The following is a 22,597-nucleotide window of genomic DNA, read 5'->3' as shown; positions in this document are numbered from 1 at the left end:
TAATCATTCTAATATTCTAATTCGGTGCTCAAATAACATTTCTCATTATTACCAGTTTTTAAAAAGCAGTTGTGCTGACAAATTAATTGAATGATAAAATTGTTACAGGTGTTAAAACTAACTTTTGTGCATCATCTGTAGGGTGTCAGAATGGCAGAGCAGACACCAGATGAGTTTATTTGTAAGTATGCAACTATAACCTCACATTTGTTTATGAATATACATGCAACATCATTGTAATATTGCAATATTGTATCCTCATTGCCACTGTCAAGCTTTTTTGCAGTGTCCTTGTATTATTAAAGAGTATGGTGTAATATGCGCATGTGACTGTACTCCATGCAGGGTGTGAGGACTGCGGGCAGTACCATGACTCTGAGTGTCCTGAGCTGGGGCCTGTCGTCACGGTGAAGGACTCGTTTGTTCTGAGTCGGGCACGGTGAGCGAACATGAGTGGCTTTTGGCCAGATATCCTCAGAGAGGGTCTTGGCTCTGCCTGAGCGCACTGACCACAATTAGATGGCCATATGTGCAAGATATTGACTCTGTATTGTGTTTATTACCAAAATTTTATTATGACAATAACAGTTTTAAAAACGTCATATTGTGAAATATTATTCAAATTTTTAAATAACAGTTTTCTATTTTAATAGATTTTAAAACGTAATTTATTCCTATGAATTTAAATCTAAATTTTCAGCAGCCATTACTCCAGTCTTCAGTGTCACATAATCATTCTAATATTCTAATTCGGTGCTCAAATAACATTTCTCATTATTACCAGTTTTTAAAAAGCAGTTGTGCTGCTTAATATTTTTGTGGAAAACAATTTCAAGAAAAAAAAAAAAAAAGAATGTTTAAAAGAACAGTATTTATTTGAAATATAATATTTTTGTAACAATGTAAAAGTTTTATATATTAACGTTATTGAAATTTTAACATCATTATTGTCCATGTTCCAGGTCGTCTTTACCAGGCAGCTTGGAGATCAGGTTAGCTGAGAAGGGGAAAGAAGGTGTGTTTGTGCTTCGATGGCTGGTTAAGAGGACTCGATTTGGCCCATTTGAGGCCAAGAAGGTTCCAAGCCTTCAAACTGAGGGGGCATTTCCTTTAAAGGTAAACAATAGACCATCAATATGCCACTCCTATCCAAGTGCGCCTATACTTAATGTTTTCTCTATTGTATATCTTAGGTATTTCAAAAGGACGGCTCAGTGGTGTGTTTTGACATGTCTAATGAAGACGACTGTAACTGGATGATGTTGGTTCGGCCCGCCACAGACCACAAACACCAGAATCTGACGGCCTACCAGCAAGATGATGATGTTTACTTTAATACATCACAGGTGAATTGATGCCGCACTTCAGTGCCATTCATAGCTCTGTGGTTATATAGTGAGGACGGGTACAGTTATGTTATTAACATTGATAAATAATGAACAGCTTAGTTTATTGTGGTGTGTTATTCAATTTCATATGCTCATTTACTTTGATTGTTCTCTCATTTGTTCCGTCTCAGGATGTCCTGCCCGGAACAGAGCTTAGAGTCTGGTATGGAGCTTTTTATGCCAAAAAAATGGATCGGCCTGTCCTTAGGCCACCTGTTCTTCCACCTCCACCAGGTATGTGTGCTTTAAAGTCTGTGCAATGTGCATTATACTTCTGTTGGATGAAGTTATTCATCCTTTTGCGTCTTCAGAAATGGTGTCCAACAAACCTGGAGTCCCTCTGGCAAAGGGGGCACCAACAGAGACCCTTCCAGTCCCGGACCGGCTGCTTTGCCAAACCCCAGCACTTTCCACAGACCCACCTGTCCAGCAGGTTGCAGAGGCGGCATCCCAAAACAACACAGCCAAAATTGCCCCCACCCCACCAGAGCCAACTAGAAAGCAAGGCAGGCCACGACGGACAAAAGCACAGAAACCTGTGCCGAGTGGAACAGCTGATTCTAGTCAAGGTGAGGTGGGAATTATAGGGGTATGGCCTACAAAGTAGGTTATTAAAGCACATTTCAGAAAAGTAACCCTTGAAAGATTGTTTGAATGAGCTTTATTTTTTCACCTCCCATCTAGCAGAAGCCCCTGTTTTTGTGTCCGGTGAGCAGCCTCTCAGTACTGTGGCTTCTGATGTTCCCCTGTCTGTACTGGATGTCCAAGAGGTGGTTGCCAGAGACGGCCCGCCACTCAAAACATCTCGGGTGACACGCTCCCCTATCTCCTCTGTGAAGTAAGGACGACTTTTACAATTCATTTATGTCACATCCTCTGTGTTTTAAAACACATACACTACTGTTTAAAAGTTGGGGCTAGTTTCTTTTTTTAAGACATTCAGCAGGCATGCATTAAAATGATCAAAAGGGACAAAATGACATTTATAAATGTATAAAAGATTTCTATTTCAAATAAACGCTGTTCCTTTGAAGTTACCTGTACCATTTTGAATTTCTGAAGGATCGAGTGACACTGAAGACTGGAGTAATGCTGCTGAAAATTCAGCTTTGCATCACAGGAATAAGTTACATTTGAAAATATACTATAATAGAAAATAGTTTGTAATAATATTTCACAATATTGATTTTTGATCAAATAAATGCATGCTTGTTGAGGATAAATGACTTATTTCAAAAATATTAAAGAATCTTACTGAACCCAAACTTTTGAACAATAGTGTAATTTCACTTTTTTTCATTAATCAATTCTTTATCCTATTTGTCTGTTAGACCTGGTATGAGGAAGAGATCTCTGCGACAGGGAGGCGATCATAAAAGAGTTTTCCAGTGCTGCCTCTGCAGTAAGGTGTTTCAGAACAGCAGCAACCTCAACCGACACATCCGTTCCCACGGTAACTCTCCCAGCATCCTGAGAAATGACTTTCATATAATAAATAATATTGTGTCATATGCTTTACTGTTAATCTAAACTGTTTACAGGCGATAAATGTTTTAAGTGTGATGAGTGTGACAAGATGTTCAGTCGAAAGGAGAGTCTGAAACAGCATATATCATACAAACACAGCAAGAATGAGGTATGGTGCGTGATTTAATAAAATAACATATTAAAATATGGCTAGATGCATTAATTTTTCGAAAGGAGAGTCTGAAACAGCATATATCATACAAACACAGCAAGAATGAGGTATGGTGCGTTTTTTAAACCAATAACATCTTATTTATTGATTTAATAAAATAACATATTAAAATATGGCTAGATGCATTAATTTTAGATGAATCTGTGTGTTTTTGTATGTTGTATTTGTGTATGTTTTCTTAGCCTGACATAGAGTACAGATACAAATGTTCAACCTGTGGGAAATCTTTCAGAGTGGAAAATGCCTTAAGATTTCATAACTGCAGGACAGGTAAAGAATAAGTTTCATTTGAATGACATTCATTAAATCATTTTAGCTAAATATTGCACCATACATTTCTGTTTTAGATTTAAGACAGTTATTCTAAACCATAAATAACCACAAATAATAATAATAGTAATTATTAATTAAGTGTAATATATATATTAATTATTGGTCAATTGACTGTTGATTTAATTTTAATAAACAGATATGACAAATTTATTAGGATATTATGTAATTAATTAAATAAAAAGTTCATAACCCTTTTACAATTCGAGGTTTTTATATGACTTGAGGAATAATACACAATTTAGAAATATATTTTTCAAATGCATTGTATAAAATTTAAATGAATAAAATATGTATTTGACAGCATGCACAATATCTGTTTCATATGTTCTCCTCTTTTTGCAGATGACAAAACGTTCCAGTGTGAGATATGCTCAAGGTTTTTCTCCACTAACAGTAATTTGTCCAAGCACAAAAAGAAACATGGAGAGAAACTCTACGCGTGTGAAATCTGCAATAAGATGTTCTACCGCAAAGATGTCATGCAGGACCACCAGAGGCGGCATGTTGGTGAGTTATTGAGATCGCTGCTTCAATTAATTTATTTCATTGTAATACTTCAAATAAACCAAGGACACACTCCATGCATATGTAAAATATTTTTGACGTATCTTTGAAATGGAAAAACGGCAGGTAAAATCTGTTTTGCTAATCAGTAAAAAAGCAAACATTGAACAGATGGTTCTTGCACAACTGTTCTCTTTAACTTTCTTTTCTTTCATCAACCATTATGTCACGTCCTCTGTGTGTGCACTAATGGCTTCCACAACCCATTGCTTTTCCACAGGCCCAAAGAACATGAAACGAGAGGAGCTTGAAGCGAATGGGGAGGAGGGAAGCAAATACAGGAAGGAGCCTTCGGCATGCCCCATTTGTGGAAAGGTGGCTTTTCTATATCAGTGACACCAAATATGTTGATAGCAGATCTGTGCTAAACTGAATTTAAAAAAAAAATAAACAACTTTATATTCAAGGTGTTTTCCTGTCGGAGTAATATGAACAAACACTTACTAACCCATGGGGACAAGAAATACACCTGTGAGATCTGTGGCCGCAAGTTCTTCCGTGTGGATGTGCTGAGAGATCACATACATGTACACTTTAAGGTGAGGAATAGTGGCGTGCAAAACAGTTTTTTCATTAGTAAGTAGTTGGTGGGTTGTCTGAATGACTAGTCAGCCTGAAGGAAATCCACCGCTGACAAAAACATTTTAGTTAAAGGGCATTCACATGCTTAAATGGAATTTCAGTTGGTGATTTATTTGTGATGTTCTACTCTAATTGAGTTCCAAAATGCTTTTTTTTTTTCAGGACATCGCCTTATTGGATGAGCAGGAGAGAGAGGACTTCATTAAGAAGATTGGCATCTCTATGGAGGAGAGTGATGACAGCTCTGATGAGGAAGATGAGAAGAACGATCCTGATCATCACAAATACAGCTGCAAGAAATGTCAAGTAAACTGTCGTGTTGTCGTGACATCTTGAAATTTCCGGCCTTTTGACGATATTTAATGTCTAGTAGTTTTTTGCTCTTAAATTATTTTTTGTAACTGAGTAACTGTCATGTATTGTTGCAAATTAGAGTCATATGTTTTTTCCCAAGAAATAAAATACAGTAAAAAATCTAAATAAAAATATTCAGTGTATGTTTTGCTATTTATTAATTTTCATTTATATGCACAAATATAGAAGCAATAAATAGTAATAAACAGCCATATTTACCGACATATATTTCCACATTTTAATTCATAAAATGCATAAAAATATTTTAAAAACACCATGTATAGGTTTCCATGAAGATTTTTTAGTGTTGCCACAAACAAATAGTAAAATCACTTCATTGAAATTTAATTAATTCACAAACTCTTTTAATTGCTAAATAATGATCCATTGTGATGTTCATAATGTTCCTTAATTTTATATTCCCAGCAAAATCATTTATTTACATATCATAAACATTCTCCCTCTCTTTTCATCATCCTTCATCAGATGACATTCGCCAAGGGTCGTGACTACTTGAAACACATAATGGACATGCATAAAGAAAAAGGGTACAACTGCACCATGTGTAACCGCCGTTTTGCTCTGAAGGCCACGTATAACGCTCACCTGGTCATCCACCGAGACCACCTGCCTGATCCTGCAGTGCAGAAGTAAGACAGAGCTTTTTCATGAGGCTTTTGAAAAAAACGTTTAACGTTTTTTTTGCGGCAAAGTTAAATTCCACTACTTTCTTCACAGATATATTCATCCATGTGACATGTGCGGACGGATTTTCAACAGTATCGGCAACCTGGAGAGGCACAAAATCATCCACACAGGTGAGCCTGGTGTTACCAATATAGTACACAGGTAGAAATTAGTGTAGTGTAATTACTTTAATTTTATATACAAGGCTTAGTTAAAAGTGATAAACCCTCTGGCCGCTGCAGGAGTGAAGAGCCACTGCTGTGATCAGTGTGGAAAGTCCTTTGCCAGGAAAGACATGCTAAAGGAACATCTGAGGGTCCATGACAACGTCAGAGACTTCCTGTGTGCGGAGTGTGGGAAAGGTACGGACACTTCATCCCTCTCAATCCCCTAATACACCTTGCATGCTAATGTGAAACTGTGTAGCTTGATTGTGACCAGAAATGATTCCAAAAGCAAAACATTTACAAGATGAGTACATATATTTGTCTCTGTTTTCCAGGCATGAAGACGAAACATGCCCTACGGCATCATATGAAGCTGCACAAGGGAATTAAAGAATACGAATGTAAAGAATGTAACCGCAAATTTGCCCAGAAAGTCAACATGCTGAAGCATTACAAAAGACACACAGGTGAGCAACATTCTTGACTTGTACTATAATGTTACATATGATACACATCGCAAAACAAGATTCAAAATATAGTAATGTCTTCCTTCAGGCACAAAGGACTTCATGTGTGAACTGTGTGGGAAAACGTTTAGTGAGAGAAACACAATGGAGACGCACAAGCTTATTCATACAGGTACAGTTCATGGAAATATTATACAGAGTTTGGTTTAGTTACAGTAAAACAGTCAAATATTTACTCTCATCTGTCTGTCTTTTGCAGTTGGAAAGACGTTTTCTTGCTCCGTCTGTGACAAGAAGTATGTGACGCAGTATATGCTGCAGAAACACATGCAGCTGACCCATGAGAAGGTGGAGGCTCAGAGCTGCCACCTGTGCGGCACCAAAGTCTCCACACGCGCCTCCATGAACCGCCACATGCGCCGCAAACACCCCGAGGTGAGAAACAACCACATATATTTTTCAAAAAAACGCTTTTTTGATATTGTCAGTGATAATTAAGATTATATAAATTAAATTACTGCTAAATGCATAAATGTAAATGTAAAAAAAATCATCAAGTGCATCAAGTAATTCATCTATAGTTCATGCATAAATCTTTTTATACATTTAAAACATTTTATGCATTCATTAATGTATTTTACATATTGAAATTAAATAAATAAACTATAAATGTTTCTACATTTCTCTATCTGTAAGTTTTCATCAAATAAATTATGTTTTGGTTGAGTAAATTACATGCTATCTTTGTCAGCAAAATGGACCTGTTTTACCTTGCTGAATAAAAGTGTTAATTTATTTTTTAAGCATACTCCAAACTTTTGAATGGTAGACAGGTGAAAAATGGTAAACAGTTTCCAAAAAAATATGATGCCGCTAAAACTGTAAACAAAAACTGTAAATATGCAAATAGAAATCAGTTCTTTTAAATTGTAATCATATTTCACAATATTACAGTTCCTCTATTACTGAAAATTACATGCTATTTTAGTGCGTACAATGGACTAAAATAACACTAATTAATTCATTGAAAATGAATGACTATGAAATGACAAAATATTGACTGAATTTAAAGGACATTTTCATTTCACTTTTTCACTTGAACATTTTTGAGCTTATGGAAGCCTAGATGTCTAAGCTTCATGTGATCTCAGCAGATTGTGACCGTACGATTGGGTGACTTTGATCTTCAAGAACCATCAACAGTCGATGCTTCCACCATCAGTATTGCACAGGTTTGTCTTGTAACAGCCTGTTTTGCATGATAATAGACAGAGAATGAAAATTAAAGGAGGATTGTGCTGCATGAGCGAAATTTGAATGTGTGTGTTTTTTTATTATTATTTGGTTTCTGTTTGTCATTCTGTTGTTCAGCCCTCTCTGACTCTGGAGAAAGGCTCTCTGACTGCGGAAAAAGTCTCCAGGAACTCCAATCCCACCAAGAATAGGGCTAAACTCCTGCCTCATGAGCCAGAGCTGTCTGATTCAGACGAGTATGCTGACTTCACCAGCAAAACCACTGAGTTCTCGACCACCGTGGGAGATGAAACCAACTCTGCTGTGCAGAGCATTCAGCAGGTTTGTTCTATCAGTAATTATTTCCAAGCATTTTTCCCTTTAAAGTCAACATGAAATCAAAATCAACCCTATTTACTTTGTTTCACTTTGTTGTTTGTGTACTTTGATGCACATTGCTGGTCTTATTGAGCAGGATTCTTTTCACAATTCAATTAAAATTCAATACTATTTTGTCTAAATAAGTTAAAAATAATTTTTTTTAGAATTTAGTTAACTAAATTAATTAAAGTGCTATATTATTTTGTTTAAATAAGTTAAAAATTAAACACTAAAATGTACAATTATTTGAAAGTGAATTTCATAGAATAATATTGTACCGTATGAAAAATTTATATTTTGTTATTTGCTGAAGATTACATTTAACAGTGTTATTTAATTAAAAGTAAAGTAAATTAATTTAATTTAATATATTTAAAAATCCTATTTACATAATTTAATAATCATGCTGTAGCACCTGTGGATTGATGATGTCAAAAAGAATGAATTAATATAAATATAATACATGGATAGATTGTATTGTAAATGTTAACTGGAAATATGTTCTATTTTTGTTTCCTTTTTTTAAAGAACAATGGGTTGTCCTTCAAATAAATGCATGTATGGACTAGTCTCTGAGGTGTTGAATTTGTATTAATGGATGGATTATAAATGATTCACACTTAATTTTTATATATAGATAGATAGATATAAAAATATAGATATATATATATATGTGTGTGTGTATGTATCCCTAGATCTAATCAATTCCTGATGGATAAAATCAAACCTTTTTCTTTTCCTTTATTTATCTTACTTTTTTTTCAATATTTTGTTTCCATCCAAAATTACAAAGGTAAAATTGTTTGTGAATGCCATTTCATGAACTTTAAAGCAAAAAAAAAAATCGTTGAATATTGTAGTGCATAATATTTTATATGTATTTGTATGTGTGTGCGTTTATCAGAGGAGATTATCCAAATATAATTGAATGAAGCAACACCTAAAGTCGAATGCAGAATATATATGGAAAATAACATGGAAATAAAAAATTTTTAGAATTAAAAAATAAATAAAACAAAGGATGACAGAATGACGCACTATATATCCTACACCAGGGTAGGGATGGGAGATACCTCTTATTTAAATTCTTTAAAAATCCTACAATGTGATTTTCTGGATTTGTTTTTCTCATTTTGTCTCTCATAGTTGAGGTATACCTATGATGAAAATTACAGGCCTCTCTCATCTTTTTAAGTGGGAGAACTTGCACAATTGGTGGCTGACTAAATACTTTTTTCCCCCACTGTATATGTGTGTGTGTGTGTATGTATCACTAGATCTAATCAATTCCTGATGGATAAAATCAAACCTTTTTCTTTTCCTTTATTTATCTTACTTTTTTTTCAATATTTTGTTTCCATCCAAAATTACAAAGGTAAAATTGTTTGTGAATGCCATTTCATGGACTTTAAAGCAAAAAAAAAAAATTTGTTGAATATTGTAGTGCATAATATTTTATATGTATTTGTATGTGTGTGCATTTATCAGAGGAGATTATCCAAATATAATTGAATGAAGCAACACCTAAAGTCGAATGCAGAATATATATGGAAAATAACATGGAAATAAAAAATTTTTAGAATTAAAAAATAAATAAAACCAAGGATGACAGAATGACGCACTATTATATCCTACACCAGGGTAGGGATGGGCGATACCTCTTATTTTATTTTTATTTTTTTTTATCCGATACCGATATTTTCAAGCCCAGTATCGCCGATATCGATACCGATACCTCTAAACTAAACTGATCTTTTAAATTATTAAAAGAATATAATCAGTAATTATTCTCACTTAATATTAGATTTTAAAGCCATGTTTTTTAACATTTCATAGGCCTTTTTTTGTTTACATTGTCAGAAATAAAATATACTATAATTGTATTTTAGCCCTTTACTGGCGCAGTAAATCTCAAAGGTGCAACTATTCCCCTAAAAGTGTGCATATTAGTACCATACAAGTATGCATGTTTTAAGAGTAGATAAGTTACAAAGGTGCACCTTTGAGGATACCTCATGAAAAATAAACATGGTGTTACATAAGTACTAAAATGTATTATTATAATTACCATGGTAAATTTGTGGTTACTGCCGTTTTAGTTCAAATACTGTGGTAAACTGTGGTTACTGTAATACAACCATGGTTCATTTTTGTAAAAGGCTGCCAGGCTGTTGTGCCCCTAAAGGTGAAACTTTAGCATATTTTTTTCTGACAGATTTATTGACAGCAATTACAGAACAGGACACAATCCATTTGAACTTTTAACAACCAGTTTAAATAAATTTACTTCCACAAACTAGCCAATTTAAAATAAATGTTACATGTACACAAAGGTTTGGGGTCAGTAAGATTTTGTCATATTTTTTTAAGTCTCGTGCTCACCAAGGCTGCAATTATTTGAACAAAAATGCTTTTGGGAAACGCAGCCCTATTTAAACAAGCACTGTGAGCCATGCGTCAGCAGTGAACGCTGTCTGTAATTGATTGGTTCTGTCTTTCAGCATTTGCGTGTTCCGATGAAACTAATGGTTAAAAATGCACTTTAGAATCGATATTTTTATGTGAGGTTCGATCTTTTCGATACAACATCAGTATCGATAGTATCGATACTTAAAGGGGTCATATGATGCTATTTTAAAGATCATTATTTTGTGTAAGCTATTTGGTGTAACAGAATATGTTGACATGCTTTAATGTTCAAAAAACACATTCTTTTTCAAATACTGTACATTATTGTAGGTCCTCTATGCCCCGCCTCTCTCAAACACTTCGTTTTCAACAAAGCCCCTCCTTTGACAAGTGCAGTCTGCTCTGATTGGCCAGCTGACCCAGTGCATTGTGATTGGCCGAACACCACAAGCACGTGTCAGAAATGTAATACCCCTTACCATAATCACAAGCTTCAGCAAACACATGACGACATTTACTGTCAAAGCATGTTATAGTAAAGACATTTATAATGCTACAAAAGATTTATTTTTCAAATAAATGGTGTCACTTTCTGTTAATCAAAAATGTCATGGTCCCCACAAAAATATTATACAACTGTTTTCAACATTGATGATGATTAAAATGTTTCTTGAGCAGCAAATCAGCATATTATAAGGAGTTCTGAAGTAATGGCTGCTGAAAATTCATTACCTAAAAATCATGTATATTGATATTTCTGTGCATTTCATTTCTCCTTTCTAGAATCACAGTGGCAGTGTCACTTGCCTGGATTTTAGTAGCAATGGCAAATACCTTTCATCTTGCTCTGATGACCGTACCATCAGGATCTGGAGCTCTAAAGACTTCCTGGACAGAGATCACAAGTGCTTGCGGGCCAACGTTGAGTTTGACCATGCCACACTCGTCCGCTTCAGCCCAGACTCTCGGTACGTTTGGCTTCATTATAACATGCCGTTCAATTAGATTAAATCTAACAGTTTTCTATAACTGTTATTGCTGCTGACTGGTTTGTGTTTGTCCCTAGAGCATTTATCACTTGGCTGGCTAATGGAGAGACCATTCGCATCTATAAGATGATTAAAAAGGATGATGGGACATTCAGTTTCAAAGCTGCCTCGGAGGATTTCCCTCAAAAACACAAGGGGATCGTTATCAACATCGGAATCGCAGAGACGGGTCAGTGGACTCCAGTAATTAAATGCATCTGAACTAAGGCTAGTAAGCAAGCTTGCGTAAGACTTTAGTAATTTTATACTTGGTTTTCAGGCAAATTTATAATGTCTGCCTCTGTTGACACTACCATTGTGATCTGGGATCTGAAGGGAGAGGTTTTAGCTACTATAAACACTAATCAGATGACCAACTCGCATGTTGCTGTGTCACCGTGTGGAAGGTTAGTTCAAGAAAGAATACAAGCAGCCCCTCTGGGATAAAAAAGATTCATGTGCCGCATTAGTGGTGATAAAGAGTTTGGACATAATGCACATAAATAGATTGAAAACCACTATTTTTTCCTTCCCATAAGGTTTGTTGCTTCCTGTGGCTTTACCCCTGATGTGAAGGTGTGGGAGGTTTGCTTTGCTAAATCAGGGGAGTTCAGAGAGGTTGCCCGTGCGTTTGACCTTAAGGGACACTCAGCTGGGGTTTACTCCTTTGATTTCTCTAATGACTCTCGGAGGCAAGATATTCTCATCTTTTACCATTGAACAAAAAATATATTCAATATCTCTCAATATTCAATGTCACTGGGGTTTACTCCTTTGATTTCTCTAATGACTCTCGGAGGCAAGATATTCTCATCTTCAATATATCAATATATTTATATAAATAAAATCATAAATGTATAACTGATTCATATAAATAAATATGTTAATAATTTGTTTATTAATCGGTGCTAAATACTATAGCATTTATTAATATTTTGAATTATCTTTTAAATATTTTGAATTTAGATTTTAATTTGAGTAATTTTATGTGCTTTTGTAATTTTTTTTTTTTTTGTAATTTATTTAGCTTAAATTTATTTTTATTCAGTTATTTCAGTAAATTTAGTACTTCAAATTAAACTATTGTCAGATTTTAAAGTTTTTCATCTAATATTTATATTTTATTTTCTTACAACTTATTTCAATTAACAACTATTTTATTAGTTTTAGTTAACAAAAAACAAATTTATTATTGGTGAACAGATTTTAAAACGTGTTAATAATTTTGTTACTTGAGTCTGAACTGCGCAGAAACTTGAATTGGCAGTTTATTGTTTTAATAGCAATATTCAATAACATTTCTATCACTCCCTTTTACAGAATGGTGACTGTGTCCAAAGACGGCACGTGGAAGCTGTGGGACACTGATGTGGAGTATAAGAATAAGCAGGACCCATATTTGCTCCGGACTGTGCCATGTCAGGTGGCAGAGGGGAGCCGCATTGCCCTGTCTCCCGACGGTCGTGTAGTAGCCATATCAAACGGTTGTGATATAGCCATGTACAGTGCCAGCACTGGTGAACTAGAGGAGGAGTTTCACGGTGTTCACAGCGAAGAGATAACTGACCTTAAGTTTGACATCAATAATCGTTTCTTAGTAAGTAGTGGGGACCGTGCCATTCACGTCTTTCACAATGTAACCGGTTACCGTGCTGCCATCCAGGACATGCAGACCATGCTGAAGAAAGCCTCAAATGATGGAGTGAGACAGAGACTCCAGCAGCAGATAACAGATGCTCAGAATGCTCTGGACACAGTGCTGAATGCAACAAAGAACTAAAAGCTGATTTATTTTCACTTGAAAGCTGGTCTGTTTTTGGTTGCTTTGCATACTGGTTTTGTTGAATAAATTGGCTGTTTTTAAGGGTTTGTCAATTTTTGTTCCTTTTTTAAAATTTTTTTTTTACTGCCGTCTCTTTGTGGCTTTAAAAGTGACATTTTCAGGGGAAATGTAGTATCCTGCAAAGGCAAAATGCTGTCATACTGAGGTGGAAAAAATACCCTTAATTTATAAATGTGTGTATATATATATATATATATATAGGGCCTATATGATATTTGTAAATAACGTCTAAAATATTTAACATTAACTTTAATAATTACAATACCCATTTTGATATCTTAATTCATCTAAAAAATAAAAACGGGCCCAGAGGGCCTTTATTTTGAAATGAACTATAACCTTTATGAGTTATATTAAAGCATTTAGGTTATAAATATGTACAGCTGTTACAAGATCGGTTTGGGCCATCGGTCGTTGACTGAATATATATGACTAGTGGCTTTTTCATCTTACAATAAAGTTTACAAATGTAATAAAGATAAACAACAGCAGCCACCTGTGCCGTCTATAAGTAGGTGGGATCAGTCAAGAAGCTCTGGAAAGTGGTCCTGAGTTCTCGCGACGCGAGATTTGCGAAGCCAGACTGCGAGACCGACACGATTCCAGTAAGAGTACCGATAAAATTCAGAAATGTCTGGTCGCTCGGTTCGCGCAGAGACCCGAAGCCGCGCTAAAGATGACATTAAGAAAGTGATGGCGGCCATCGAGAGAGTACGGAGATGGTGAGTATGACGGGCTGCGTCACGATACTTTCAAAGAGACAAATGTTTTTCAAAAGAGAAACTTCAGTCGGAAAGGAGGAGGAGTTTAATAAGAGGATGCGGTTTGATTGACACAAGAGACAGCCAATGGCTGCGCACTTGTCTTTGTTTTCTCAAGGGACAAGTGGCAAAAAGAGGCGGGACTAGAGAGGACTTTTAAAAGGTTTCTTCATGTTTTGAAGAGGCGTAATGTGTAGGACTGTCAGTAACCTTATATAAATTCTATAATTTTTCTTTTCTTTTTTTTACTAGTTTATAAAGTCTATTATACATTTACTGTGCAAGAGAGTAATCCAAGCACATTCAATCAGGGTTTAGGCCAGCAAAAACCAAGCACTTTTGTGATTGAAATAAATTGGGATATTGGATAGGGTTCAACACATCAACAAATGGACTTTGTAATCCCACATGTCCCGAAAAAGCAGTTCTTAGAGGAGCCTTTAAACTTTCTCCATCTGGAAACTTGATAAGTGCTTTTTTTCTGCATGGTTGCGTTTTTAACATGGAAACTTGATAGAGCTTTCAAGTCATGTATATGGGAAAGCTGTTACACAATTGCTCTATTTCAGGGAGAAGAAATGGGTCACAGTTGGAGATACATCATTAAGAATATTTAAATGGGTTCCTGTGGTGGACACAAAGGAGGTACGACACATCTAACATGTTCATTTCTCTTGGTTTTAATTGTTTGAGAGTTCGTTTTATACATAAGATCAACATATTATCTGTAACGTAATGGATTTTCCAAACTCCTTCACTGTATTTACTGCACCTGTAACCTGATATCTTTTAGAAGGACAAGAGCAAAGTGTCTGTGGGTGGTGAGATGCAACGGAAGAATTTTTCCACTGAGGAGGCATCTGATAACGCCTGTTCTGTACTGTTAGATTTTCAAGGTAAACATTTGCATGTGAGATTCAAGTTTCAAAGGCATAGTTTACCCAAAAATTAACATTTTACCATAATCAGCTTCTTGTAGTTCCAAACCCGTATTGCTTTCTTTCTTTCTCTCCTGGCTTCTCAGATGAGAACAGCAACCAGAGTTCTCTGTCAGACTCGTACCAGCTTAAAGTAGCTGCAGACAGCAGCAATAACTCCAGTCCACAGCCCAGTGAGCCGGTCAGCCCTGCACTTCAGAGTCTAGACTACTGTACAGATGATCCACAGCCGCCCACTCTCGGCCAAGAAATCATGGAAGGTGAGACTCATACTTTGCATTTTTCATTGAGTTTTATGTTAATCTCAGAGCTGAGAGATTAATTAATTAATTAATTAATGTATTATATTATATTACATTACATTATATTATACATTTCCAAAGGTATATCCAGTGTTTTATAAAGCTTGTAATTTTATAAATCTTGCTTAAATATTTAGTCATATTAACCTGAGATTTCACAGTAAGTTGTTTGCCCTCTTTGTGTCATTGTGATTTTGATCTGAACAAATGAATTATGTTTTTATCTCCAAAACTACACATTTCACAGGAGTTTACTGAGATAATTTAGTCCGTTGACCCACTTTTAAAAATTATAACTTTTTTTTTCTAGAGCCACTGCTGCAGTCAAGTGAGATTGCAGATGAGCCGCCAACACTGATCAAGGAAGATCTTTTACCCCTCACTGCTCAGGTACAAAACAGTACAAAAGCAGTCAGAGGTTCTGCATAAAGCATGAATGCTGCGACAGCCCCTCTGCCTTGGGTTGTGAACCTTGCTTGCCTTCAAATTTATATATATATATTTTGGGTATACTGTATATGAGAAAATAAAAAAATTACATAAATATCTATATATAATATTTAATTTATATATAATGAATGTTTAAAAAAAAATTAAACAATATTTGTCATTTATTCTACTAGATTTATTTTGTATTATATATTTTTTAGATTGTATATATTAAGCCTTTTGTACTACTGAAATTAATAACTAATTAATAATTAATTGCTCCTTTTTCTCTGGGTACAGGAGGCTGAGGACAGCTGTGGAGCCCCACCACTGAAAAGAATCTGTACCGAGCAGGTCTCGGTCATTCAGGCGGCCCCTCTTAGCTAACATACACACACACACACACAATCACACACACTGTACACTGGGCATTGATAATCAGCCAGACTGATCACTGGCCTTCCTAGAACTGCTGCAAAAGACACAATATGGACCAGACATCGAAAAAGCACTATATTTATTATCGCATGGGATCGCTTTGCAACATTTTAGATGTACAAATCTTTGCTTTCCCTTTGTATCTTCTAGAATATGCTTCCATTCAGGTCATGTCAGGATTATCGTTCATTTGTGAAGATCTCATAGTAGAATCTCTGAATTGTTATCTCTTACACTAATTCTGACATAACATGAATGAAGCATTGATTCAACGTTTATAGGCCAAAACCAAAAAAAAAGGCCAGACTATTAACTAGACATTCCTGTTTACAGGGAGAATGAATGAATGTACTATCACTATAAAGCCCTTTTGTTGAAATTGCTGTTACAGTTATTATAATGCTAATAGTTTTATTTTATCTTCAGTTGAATGTGATGCTTGTTAAAAAAAGAAAGCCATAATTTAATTTCATGTTGACTGAAGACTTAGCCATTGTTGAAGAAAATGTCCTCCAAAACCACGACAAAAAGAAAGTAAATGACAAGGGTACTTGAAATGCAATTTAATACATCATGCTTTATGCACAAGTAATCTCATTAGACCACACCATTCCCTTTTAATAAAAACAATGACTCAACATGCAGAATGTCTTTAATCAAATTCTGTAAGTTTACATGCAGATTGAAATGAAGTCTTTAAGTCATGTTTCAAAAGATGTGAATAATATCTCGATTTTCTGTTTGTAGATTCTGCTCTCAGGGTCTGTAGTGCCTCCAACTGTCTTATCAGCTCTCGTTTTGTTTTTTGTCTCTGTAGCACACCCATAGAAACGCCTGTCACTTATGCCACCTTTTATTTTTTTGCACACTGGTCTAGTGGGCACTATGAGTTCAATGAAGCAGTCATATTGTTATTTGATGCAAATATGAAACATTTTAGACCTTTCAAGATTCATATTCAAGATTTATTTTTGTCTTTATTCTTTAAAAATGATAGCAATGTACACTACAGTTCAAAAGGTTGGGGTTAGGTTTTTTTTTTTTTTGGCTAAATAAATTAATAATTTTATCCAGCAAGGGTGCATTAAAAATCGGTGGAAAGAGACAGTAAAGACATTTACAATGTTACAAAAGATTTCTATTTCAAATAAATGCTGTTCTTTTGAACTTTCTATTAATCAAAGAATCGTGGTGAAAAATGGTTTCTTCAAAAATATTAAGCAGCACAACCTTGATATAATAAGAAATGTATCTTGAGCAACAAAGCAGCATATTAGAATGATTTCTGACGGATCACGTGACACTGAAGACTGCAATAATGTCAGCAGAACATTCAGCTTTACATCACATCAAATTGCTTTTTCAAATATTTTTAAATAGAATACAGTTGTTTTAAATTATAATACTATTTCAAACTATTATTATGTGTACTGTATTCAAAAACATGGAAAAATCTTACCAACCCCAAACTTTTGATTTGTAGCGTATATTAAAAATATATATTTTAAGTTTTGTATGGGGATTCAATACAAAACTTGTCGTTTTACCAAACGTTTGACCTGCATGTGGTGCTGAAGCCCCATTTTTCATAAAATATATATATTGTTATTAATATGTTACGTATTGTAGGCTACGTTTGGAACATCTGAGATATTTACTTAATACATATTACTGTACTTGTACTTGTTTTGGCATATAGATTATACAGTACCTTAATACTACCTAGACCGCGTTTTGGATGTCAAACACGCCTGCAGCATTTTTGGCAATGCTGACTATGATGTAGTAGGTACTAGATAGTCAGTCAGATAGGTTATGAGACACAGCCAGTATTTTACTCCAGAAGAGGGGATTGTATTTTACTCTAGTCAGTGACTGTCTCTCCTCACCCGTCATTCAAGTCTCTCAATAGCTCACTCAGGCGTTTAACACAACTCGTCTGAGCAGGATAACATCAGATAAAGCACAGGGAATAAGGGAAGAGCTGTTAGACGTCGGACCATGCGTGAGGGATTTTGGAAACTTCTTTGTATTTTCATGTTTTCCTTTCGAGCTTTTAAAGCTTCCGCAGCTATTTATCAGGTTCCAGTGAGACTGCAGCGCACAGTGTCGGAACACAACACTGGAGCAAACACACTCAACAGGTAAACCTGTCACCGGCTGGAATAAACATTAGGTTATCGAACTGATTGATTTAAAGCCTTAGGCTATTATACTGCAGAATTATGGATTAAGGTAAATGAACTCGATAAACTTTGAATAGTTAAAACAATTCTATTATTATCTTAACCCAACACAATTTTTATTTCTAGATATTTTATTCACAGCTGTTTCTGTTCTATCTATCTATCTATCTATCTATCTATCTATCTATCTATCTATCTATCTATCTATCTATCTATCTATCTATCTATCTATCTAGTCTATCTATCTGTCTGTCAGTCTGTCTGTCTATTTGTCTGTCTGTCTGTCTGTCCTAAACGGATCTGTGAAGGCCCCTGTGGGCCCCCTAATTAAGTTCCCAGAAAAAGCATAAACTGAAACAAAGCCAAAATTATTTATGTTAAAAATGAAGCATTCTTTTCCCTAAAAGACAGTGGGCAAAATATTTTATGGTTTTACATGCGGTTGAGCTCTTTAGTCTAGACGTGTGGAGCTTCTTGTATGTCTGTGGTCCGGTCACAATTCATCACAGTCTGTCCTGTGAAAAAATTATGATCAGTGACTTGAATAATGAAACAAACAGTGCCGGGTCACAATCCTGGGATGTTCAGAAGGGAAGTTTCCCAGATTGAGTTTAGAAACAAAGCATGCAGATGCAGGCACACATTGTTTTTTTTGTTTTAGTTCTCTTCAAGAATGTCTGTCAGACTCTTTTGGGTGTTATACGAATGTCGGGAGAGAATAAATCATTCAGTCTCCCGTGGTAAAGGAAAAAAGATATGCTTGTGCCTCTGAGAGGGTCTCTCAGAGGACCCTCAGTCCACTGTACTGCATTTTATCTTGCTTTTGAAGTGAAGGAGATTCATGAAGAAACATAATGGCACTAAAACTATTGAAGCCACATAACTGTTTGCTTTGCAGTGCCATCAATCTGAGTTTTGTGAAAAGGAAATTTCAAGCTCCCTACCTAAATCTCTTATTTTCCATGATTTAATTTCCTTATTTTCTGATATGCAAAAAAATTTGCTCATTCATTTCTCCATGGATTTTTTTTTCTGTTTAATTCTTGATTTAGCAGTATTCTGATTTGTCTGGTCTTTGTCGTTATCGTTGTTTATTCAACATGGAACGAATAAGGAACTGGTGCCAGTACACAGTACAGAAGACCGTTTCATGCCAGACGCAAAATGGGACAGAGACTGTTGTGCAGCGGCTGTTTCAGAGTTGCCGATGGCCTGGACCATGTCCAAACCTCATCAGGTACAGAGAAAATAAATGATCTCATGGTATACACTGGGTTATACTCTGCTATTCACTCTCACGTTAACTTGGACGACAAGTAAAAGACTCTGTGCGTGCTTTGCCTCTCTGTATTTTCCCAGCTACAGAACTCTGGTGAGACCCATGTACAGAGTGACCTACAGGAAAATCACTTCTCTGGAATGGCGATGCTGTCCAGGATTCCATGGAGAAGACTGCAGAGAGGGTGAGGGAGCTCATTTTTTGCTGATTTCAAGTTCACTGAAGCATTACTGAATCAATTTAATGGCTGTAAGACAAAGGAATTGTTATGTGTTGTGAGCCAATTACATAGACATTTATTAGTGGTGTTTGCTAAGACAAGCAAAACATAGCACAACTATAATAGAGATTTTATGGTTGACCACTTTTGACTTGTGACCCTAACAACCGCATAACAATGCCCTGGCAACCACGCTGAAAACCCAGGCATAGGGATATTGTGGTTGGCCTCTTTTGACTTGTGTAAGCCAGCAACCACATAAAAACCACTTAGAGCAAACACTTAGCAATGCCTTAGCAACCACCCGGAACACCCAAACATACGCGGCATCCAAAATCAAATACTTTCCTACTATATAGTATGTGAAAAAGAGTACGCAAACGGAGTAGTAGTAGTCTGAATTCATAGTATTCGAAAAACAGTACCCGGATGACCTACTACTTCCGGTGGGATTCTGAAGTGCGCATTCGATGGATGCTTAACTATCCCATGAGGCCACGGGAGAGGATTGATGAGTGTCAGTGAAGTGGCACAACTGATGCTGGTAGGTCACATGACAGTAGCAATATGGCGGATGCAGTACGTCTGAGTTTCATTCATTCTACCCATTATAGAGCATACTTTTTTAACGGTCGCAAAGTAGGTTCTAATTCATATGTAGTACATACACAGACAGTACCCGATTTTGGAAAATTACCGATAGTGATTTTGTGGTTGGCCTCTATTGGCTTGTGTAAGCAAGCAATCACATAGAAAGCACTCAGGACACCCTAACAACTGCATAGCAATACCCCAATCTTATCTTGCCAGAGGGAGTGCCTCACGTGATCTCACGCAGCAGATTGTCATTGACGTTTCAGCAATGTTTACATATGTTAGCTAGCATGCTAGCAATTTTCTACACTCTTTGTCCTTACGGTTGTGGTAAGTTTTTAACACATTATGCATTATCCATCTCCACTATCCAACAGACCTTTAAAGCAGCTTGTTTTGCGTATTGACTATTGTGAAAGTACTGATGTAATCAAAGCCGTCATCATCCTGATTTAAAATCCTAAATATCAAACATGTTTGATATTAATGGGGATTACCCCAATTTGTGTGCGAGCAGATTGGGAGGTGCAAGATTCGATCTGTAAATGCCTCACATTATCAGATAAACCGCGCCGAACATCAGAACTAATCGAGGTCCTCAAAAAGATTTTTTCTCCGATCCTCGGGAGGGGAAAATCGGGGCTAAATCGGCCTAAAACTCCTGTTGTGTGTGCCTGGCTTAAGACAAGCCAAACATACCAAGATTATCCTAGAGATTTCGTGGTTGGCCTCTTTTGATTTGTGTAAACAGGCAAACACACAGAAACCACCCAGAACACCCTAGCAAACACCTGGAACACCCTAACAACCACATAGCAACATCCTGGGAACCACGTAGAACACCCAGGCATTGATATTTCATGGTTGGCCTCTTTTGATTTGTGTAAGCCAGCAACCATATAAAAACCACCCAGAATACCCTAGCAACTACTCAGAACACCCTAGCAACCGCATAACAATGCCCTAGCAACCACCCAGAACACCCTAACAACTGCATAGCAATACTCTGGCAACCACCCAGAACATCCAGGCATAGGGATTTTGTGGTTGGCCTCCTTTGACTTGTGTAAGCCAGCAACCATATAAAAGCCACCCAGAATACCCTAGCAATGATTAAGAACACCTTAGCAACTGCATAGCAATGCCCTGGCAGCCGCCCAGAACACCCAGGCATAGATATTTCATGGTTGGCCTCTTTTGATTTGTGTAAGCAAGCAACTACATAGATACCACTCAGAACACTAGCAACCACCCTGAACACCCTAGCAACCGCACAACAATGCCCTGGCAACCACCCAGAACACCCAGGCATCTTGCAAGAGTTCCTCTTCAGGAACTCGAGCTGCGTCGGAAACGCTAGGGGAACACTCTTCAGCGTGACGGGCTCTGAACCTCATGTGTAATCAGACCAATAGATGGGCGAGACGTCACGGGCGGGTGACGTAATGACCAGGAAGCTATAAAAGCACGTGCGGTGAGACCAGCGTCAGCTTTTTGTCATTCCGCAAGTGCTCTGTGTGTGTGTCAGTCTGATATCTGTTTGTGAGTCTTATTTTAGTCTGTCAAAACGAAATCTCAAGACAAAACCAGACACTAAGGTGAGGGCAGGCAGCGTTCAGGCTGTGTGTTCTTCCCTGCCCGCGTTACTTTACGGGTGGGGATACACACAGTTTGTTTGTTTTCTGCTTGAGCGCAAGCACGCAGAGTCAGCTCTCGGAACATGCGGTTCTTCCCCCTCTGAGTGAGAGCTTGCTGATGCGGCCATCTTTTTCTGAGGAGATTGATGTTGTTGGTGTGACTGAGTGGCTCGCGTGCTGCCGAGGCAACGTGAATATTACATCATTCGATTTCAATGTGAATCTTACTCACCAGACCGTATTTAATAAATAAATAGAGCACGTGTTTACCTCTCTTCCTCTGAGGAGTTTGAAGCGGTCAGCAGTGCACAAAAACAGAGCGTGGCCTCACGTACTCCCCTGTGTCGAGACAGTGGGTCGAGGCGACGCTCTAGGTCGGGGGCCTCAAAGTCTAAGCTGGATCTGCGGACTGTACTTAAGACTAAGAGGTCCTCTGCCAAAAAGTCCTGACGCCACTGGCCGAGTGGCAGTCCCCTCTGGGGTGGAGCGGGTTACACCGCATTACACGGTGTCCGTCTCGCCTCAGTGCCCTCAGGAGATCGGTCTGCTAACGCTGCCGGAGTTACAGGGCACAGCGGTCTCCCGCGAACGCCACTCTCAGTTACCGCCCGGCAACGTAGCGGTGCTAAGAGGCTCGCCACCTCCGCGGCGGGCTCTAGAGCAGCAGGGTCAGTTGTT

The 22,597-nt window shown here is 36.9% G+C and overlaps 3 protein-coding genes across 3 annotated transcripts in view; all 3 read left to right on the top strand.

Moving 5' to 3' along the window:
• Window positions 1–146: 146 nt before the first annotated feature.
• On the top strand, window positions 147–13,151 carry LOC107578663 (PR domain zinc finger protein 15-like). Its single transcript, XM_016264600.1, has 27 exons — window positions 147–181; window positions 346–439; window positions 963–1,116; window positions 1,194–1,346; window positions 1,520–1,622; window positions 1,700–1,957; window positions 2,073–2,226; window positions 2,720–2,841; window positions 2,930–3,024; window positions 3,270–3,357; window positions 3,763–3,927; window positions 4,205–4,299; window positions 4,392–4,523; window positions 4,729–4,872; window positions 5,407–5,570; window positions 5,659–5,738; window positions 5,850–5,969; window positions 6,110–6,241; window positions 6,330–6,413; window positions 6,501–6,676; window positions 7,396–7,473; window positions 7,613–7,816; window positions 11,048–11,232; window positions 11,331–11,482; window positions 11,573–11,699; window positions 11,832–11,984; window positions 12,613–13,151. Exons 1-27 carry the CDS (start codon window positions 151–153, stop codon window positions 13,070–13,072), a joined length of 3,903 nt encoding a protein of 1,300 aa, XP_016120086.1. The 5' UTR covers window positions 147–150; the 3' UTR covers window positions 13,073–13,151.
• Window positions 13,152–13,655: 504 nt separating this feature from the next.
• On the top strand, window positions 13,656–16,641 carry LOC107579048 (B-cell CLL/lymphoma 7 protein family member B-A-like). Its single transcript, XM_016264935.1, has 6 exons — window positions 13,656–13,857; window positions 14,466–14,541; window positions 14,690–14,792; window positions 14,921–15,094; window positions 15,447–15,526; window positions 15,866–16,641. Exons 1-6 carry the CDS (start codon window positions 13,766–13,768, stop codon window positions 15,950–15,952), a joined length of 612 nt encoding a protein of 203 aa, XP_016120421.1. The 5' UTR covers window positions 13,656–13,765; the 3' UTR covers window positions 15,953–16,641.
• Window positions 16,642–17,863: 1,222 nt separating this feature from the next.
• The window catches only part of LOC107578652 (collagen alpha-1(XXVI) chain-like), a 14,570-nt gene continuing 9,836 nt past the window's right edge, over window positions 17,864–22,597 (top strand). The window contains exons 1-3 of the mRNA XM_016264592.1: window positions 17,864–18,147; window positions 19,304–19,426; window positions 19,549–19,652. Coding sequence (XP_016120078.1) covers window positions 18,005–18,147; window positions 19,304–19,426; window positions 19,549–19,652 — 370 coding nt within the window. The 5' untranslated portion in view covers window positions 17,864–18,004. The remainder of the gene's footprint in view (window positions 18,148–19,303; window positions 19,427–19,548; window positions 19,653–22,597) is intronic.

The sequence above is a fragment of the Sinocyclocheilus grahami genome, unplaced genomic scaffold (genome assembly GCF_001515645.1).
Source record: "Sinocyclocheilus grahami isolate Dianchi unplaced genomic scaffold, SAMN03320097.WGS_v1.1 scaffold32.1, whole genome shotgun sequence".
NCBI lineage: Eukaryota > Metazoa > Chordata > Actinopteri > Cypriniformes > Cyprinidae > Sinocyclocheilus > Sinocyclocheilus grahami.
Note: the sequence above shows the minus strand (reverse complement) of the source record. Positions and strands in the feature narration are given on the sequence as shown.

Excerpts from the sequence above, each read along its gene's own strand:
- LOC107579048 (XM_016264935.1), top strand. The coding sequence starts at position 13,766 with ATGTCTGGTCGCTCGGTTCGCGCAGAGACCCGAAGCCGCGCTAAAGAT. Across the intron at positions 14,793-14,920 it reads TGTACTGTTAGATTTTCAAG|ATGAGAACAGCAACCAGAGT; the intron begins GTAAACATTTGC and ends CTGGCTTCTCAG. Across the intron at positions 15,527-15,865 it reads TTTTACCCCTCACTGCTCAG|GAGGCTGAGGACAGCTGTGG; the intron begins GTACAAAACAGT and ends CTCTGGGTACAG.
- LOC107578663 (XM_016264600.1), top strand. The coding sequence starts at position 151 with ATGGCAGAGCAGACACCAGATGAGTTTATTT. Across the intron at positions 2,227-2,719 it reads TCCCCTATCTCCTCTGTGAA|ACCTGGTATGAGGAAGAGAT; the intron begins GTAAGGACGACT and ends TTTGTCTGTTAG. Across the intron at positions 5,970-6,109 it reads GTGTGCGGAGTGTGGGAAAG|GCATGAAGACGAAACATGCC; the intron begins GTACGGACACTT and ends TCTGTTTTCCAG.